Raw genomic sequence first — 4,771 nt, forward strand, 5'->3', positions numbered from 1 at the left:
TAACCCACCTCAGACCAGCCCTCCTCACTCCTGTGTCCCGTAACCCACCTCAGACCAGCCCGCCTCACTCCTGTGTCCCCTGACCCACTTCAGTCTCACCTTCCTCACTCCTGTGTCTCCTAACCCACCTTAGACCCGCCCACCCCGACTGGAGTGTGCCCCCCAGACCCCACTCCCTTTCACTTGGTGTCAGCACTGTGCTCTGCGTTGCTCATGCCGGAAACACTGGCCTTGCTCACCCTTAAGAGTCCACTCCATGCCAAGGCCTGGGTCCCCGGGCCCAGTGTTGATTGTGCACACCCGTCTGTCTTCGCAGCACGTGTGTCTGTCCCCCTGCGCCCATGTCTGACTACCCCGCTGACCTTCCTGCACGAGCGTGGGTACCTTGTCACGTCCGCATCCCGGCCCAGGGCCTGGTGCCGTGCGGCCCTCACTGACACGGTGATTGGTGGGTGAGCGGGCATTTTGTTCCCTCTGCTTCCTCTTAAACACTGTTCGTTTCTCTTTTCTGAAAATTAAGATTTTACAAGCCTCAGCATTAAAGTGGCTGGATCATGTGCAATAATGAACAGAACGACAAATGAAAAGGTTAGTAATAAAACGTCTACTATATTTAATTTTTGTAAAATGCATTTTTCTGTAATTTGTACTTTCTTCAGCATAGTATTGTAACGATTAGATTACTAAATGAGATTTTTTATGCATTACAAAGTACTGTACCATTGACTATTATCAAATAGTGCAACTGTTAATGTAAGTGAAGCCAGTTTAACTTTAAAAATTGTACTTATGATCAGAATTATGGGTACACATTCACAATCTTCTTTTTTGCTCACTGCCGTTATTAATCATCACATTTCTAACCCTTGTAGGCCTTTTGCTTACTCGCGTCCATGTTTGGAAATGAGATAGCCGTGTTGGAAATCAACCTCCCTGCACTTCTGAGGTCTCAGCAGGGCTCTGGCGTGGGGAAGGGCCTTTCTGTATTGGCAAGGTACAGGGTCCTTTTAAGTAGGATGTGTTTGTGTGTGTGAGTGTGTATGTGAGAGTGTGTGTCTGAGTGAGCGTGTGTGTGTGTGTGTGTGAGTGAGCATGTGTGTGAGTGAACATGCGTGTGTGAGTGTGAGCATGTGTCTGAGCATGTGTGTGAGCGTGTGAGTGTGAGCGAGTGTGTGTGAGTGTGTGTCTGAGTGAGCGTGTGTGAGTGAACATGCGTGTGTGTGTGTGAGCATGTGTCTGAGCATGTGTGTGAGCGTGAGTGTGAGCGAGTGTGTGTGAACGTGCGTGTGTGCATATGTTTAATTTATAGAATTTTAGATTCCTTTTTATCTTAAGAAAAAGTAGTTTAGTAACCCCAGTTATACTAACCCTGTTTGAAAAAAAGTTATTGTTCATGCCTTTGCTTCTATCTTGCTTAAAACCAAACAGTTCAATTTTTTTGTTATGAGAAACACTATTTTACTTCAGGATAGGATATAGATTATAAAAAGCAATTTTATTAAAAATATAATAAAAATTATCTTACAAGGATAAGAATAAGCTGACTAGCTGTCTTTATTTCCAAATATTATATATTCATATTTATATGAACTGATCATCAGTAACTATCCTTAAAATACATATTTCATTGAAACAGCCCCAGGATATAATTGTTTGCCTTTACAGTACAGTTTTGTTTTTATTTTAGTTCCTGTGTCTTACCGACCTCTCCACTGTATTTTGGAGCTGCTGAGAAGAAAAGTACTAAGCCTGTTGGTCAGAAGCAATCTGGTTAGTGTAACACATTCTGAGAAATAAATGTACAAAATCAATTATTCTTTCGGTTGTCATGGTTAGGTTTGTTATGTTGCTTCGTAAATTCGTTTATATCAAGATAAAAAACAATCAGTATTTGCTTCTTTCCTTGCTTTTCCTTTCTTCAGTCTCTCAAATGTTTATTAAATGCCGCTTGTGGTAGGGAATGTACTAGATGCTGCTTTTACAACACTGGGTATCGTTCCATGTTGTCATTAGCCGCTGTCAAGCCGGCTCGGACTCGGTAACGCTTTGTCTAACAGAACGAGACGTTGCTGGGTCCTGCACCATCTTCATGATTATCAGTGTGTTTGAATCCATTGTTTTGGCCACTGTGTCGGCCCATCACACTGAGGGTCCCCTCGTTTTCACTGGCCCTTTCCTTTACCAAACGTGGTGCCCTTTTCTGGGGATTGGTCTCTCCTGATGACGAGTCCAAAGTAAGCGAGCCCAAGTCTCGCCATCCTTACTTCTAAGGAGCATTCTGGTTCTATTTCTTCCAAGACAGATTTGTTCCATTCTTCTGGCAGTCCATATTGAGTATTCTTCACCAGCACTGCAGTTCAAAGACATCAGTTCTTCTTTGGCCTTCCTTATTTATTGTCCAGCTTTCACATGCATAGGAAGTGGTTGAAAACACCATGGCCTGGGTCAGGTGCACCTTAGTCTTCAAAGTGACGTCTTTGCTTTTCAACACTTTAAAGAGGTCTTTTGCAGCAGATTTGCCCAATGCAATGCATCCTTTGATTTCTCAACTGCTGCTTCTATGGGTATTGATTGTTGATCCAAGTAGAAAGAACTTGTTAATAACATCAATTTTTTTCTTCGTGTGGGAGGGTGGCACATCCCTTTTTGGGACATGGAAGCTCTGCCTTGGGGACACCCCCAGACCTGGTGTCTTTTTGCTGTGGTAAAGCTGTATTTCTAAGTACAGTGCTTTCCTGAGTTCTGAGTCATTCTAGTGAATTATCACACCCAAGGAGGCCCTGAGAAACCCTGATTTTGTAGCCAGCAGGTCAGAAGCAAGGTGTCATGGGGACTGCAAGCTGGTGGCTGGTGTCTGAAGTCTGGGGTGACTCGGCAGTCTGGAGGACGGTGCCCCTTGACCTGTGAGCTCTGGCCTGGCTCTGGTGTTCAGAGTCATAGGAAGAAGAGCTGCCTGTGCAGAGAAGGCAAATAGACACGACACAACATGGCACCACACTCACTTGTTGGCAGAAGTGGGGAGTGTGGGGAGAAGGGAGAGGTCAGGTTTGGTTCTGGACATGCTTGAGATTGAGGTGCCTTGGACACCTCAAAGTTCAGAGTGCGAGAAGGCGGTTTTGATATGAGTCTACAACTCGGAGGAGCGTGTAGTGCTGGAGCAGAATGTTTATTTCATGATTATACGGTGGTCCACATTTATGTAGGGGGTGTTTGCTAGTCTGCCTTCTCTCTTCCCTCTAGCTTGTGAAACCCCATCTGTCAGCCGAGCACTGACTTCTCCAGTTTACAGACCGTCAACCCCCTTCCCTCGCCTCTAGGAGCCATTCTGAGAAATTTAGGACACACGCCTTAGAACAGCATCCGCTACTCTTCTCAGCCTTGCTCTGTCTGCATCTCCAGACAGTCCAGACTCACTGCAGCCCAGCGCCCTCGTGCCTGCACACCCTCTGCCCACCCTGTCGCTTCTGCTGGGAATGGCCTTTCCACCTCCTGCCCTCATTAAGCAAACAGACTTCTGATGTCCTAAAAATAACAACAAACAAACCAGTTGCCATCGAGTGGGTTCCGACTCGTGGCGACCCCATGTGTTCATAGTAGATCTGTGCTTCACAGGGTTTTCATGGCTGTGACCTTTGAGAAGCAGATCACCAGGCCTTTCTTCTGAGGCAGCTCTGGGTAGGTTAGAATCTCCAGCCTTTGGGTTTGTAGTTGAGTGCATTAACCGTTTGTGCCACCAGGGACTCCTTGTTATGTGTTAAGGAAGTATTAATACCCAGCTTTTAAAAACCACTCTTCAGTTGCAAAATACACGAACAGCCAAGAAGGCAGCACAGGCCTGCACGGTGTAAAGGCCAAGGGTTCAGAGAACGTCCAGGCAGCCACCTGGGGCCTCAGAGCTTCCTGCGTCTCTCCTGCCGTATTCCCTCCCCTCCACGCCTTCTCTCGCTTGTGTTTAATCCTTCTACCACCTGTGATTCACCCTTAAACAATACAATGATTAGTTCTGTCTGCTTTGGAGCCTTTTATTAACAGACGAACATCGTATGCATGCTTTTGTGATTTGCCTTGACATCTTGTCCAGCTAGTGGAGCCTCTGGCCAGCTCTGTGTGTAAGATCTGAAGTTTTAGCTAATAATTATTTGAAATACAGTTTTAAACATATTACAATCTAGTATAATTTAAAAAATGAGATAAATTTTTTTTTCATGCTTCCAATACGTTTTCCCTTGTCTTTTGCTAGTATTGGTTGGTCTAACATTGGGCATAAAACCTTCTATAAAACTGTTCTATGTGTAAATATTTACTGTCTTTAAGAAGCTGTTGTTTTCACATCCGTCATGGAACTGCAGCGTTCAGTTTTGCTTCTTCTTTCGAATTGCTTTACGCAGCTGCCCGGAATCCCGTCCAGGACCGGCCGCTAGTCTTCCACAGTAAAGTCCGGTCTTCGGGCTACACCGCTGCCCCTCAGTGAGTGAAACGTCTCCTTAGTAGAACTGTCGCGGTAAGATCCCTACACACGATTCTAGAAATGCCGATGCCTGAAAAGTATTTTCATGTAAATGAACACATCCCTTCAGTTAAGCCGACCCGTGGCAAGGACTGACTTAGACACCGTCTGTCCCAACAAAGACAGAAACGTTCGTCACCAGCGTCTGGCTGTGCGGAGCCCTGGCTGTGGGACCAAGTGCTCAGAATAGTCAGGGCTGCCACAGGTGCCGAGCGGGGCCACCTGACCTGGGGGGACATGCCCCCTGCTGGAGGCAGGGGCAGG

The 4,771-nt window shown here is 46.0% G+C and overlaps 1 protein-coding gene across 1 annotated transcript in view; it reads left to right on the forward strand.

Moving 5' to 3' along the window:
* The window catches only part of WDR27 (WD repeat domain 27), a 95,914-nt gene that overhangs the window by 24,695 nt on the left and 66,448 nt on the right, over window positions 1-4,771 (forward strand). The window contains exons 11-14 of the mRNA XM_023728474.1: window positions 521-588; window positions 873-994; window positions 1,688-1,770; window positions 4,389-4,467. Coding sequence (XP_023584242.1) covers window positions 521-588; window positions 873-994; window positions 1,688-1,770; window positions 4,389-4,467 — 352 coding nt within the window. The remainder of the gene's footprint in view (window positions 1-520; window positions 589-872; window positions 995-1,687; window positions 1,771-4,388; window positions 4,468-4,771) is intronic.

This window comes from Trichechus manatus, unplaced genomic scaffold (assembly GCF_000243295.1).
Source record: "Trichechus manatus latirostris isolate Lorelei unplaced genomic scaffold, TriManLat1.0 scaffold00002, whole genome shotgun sequence".
Lineage (NCBI taxonomy): Eukaryota > Metazoa > Chordata > Mammalia > Sirenia > Trichechidae > Trichechus > Trichechus manatus.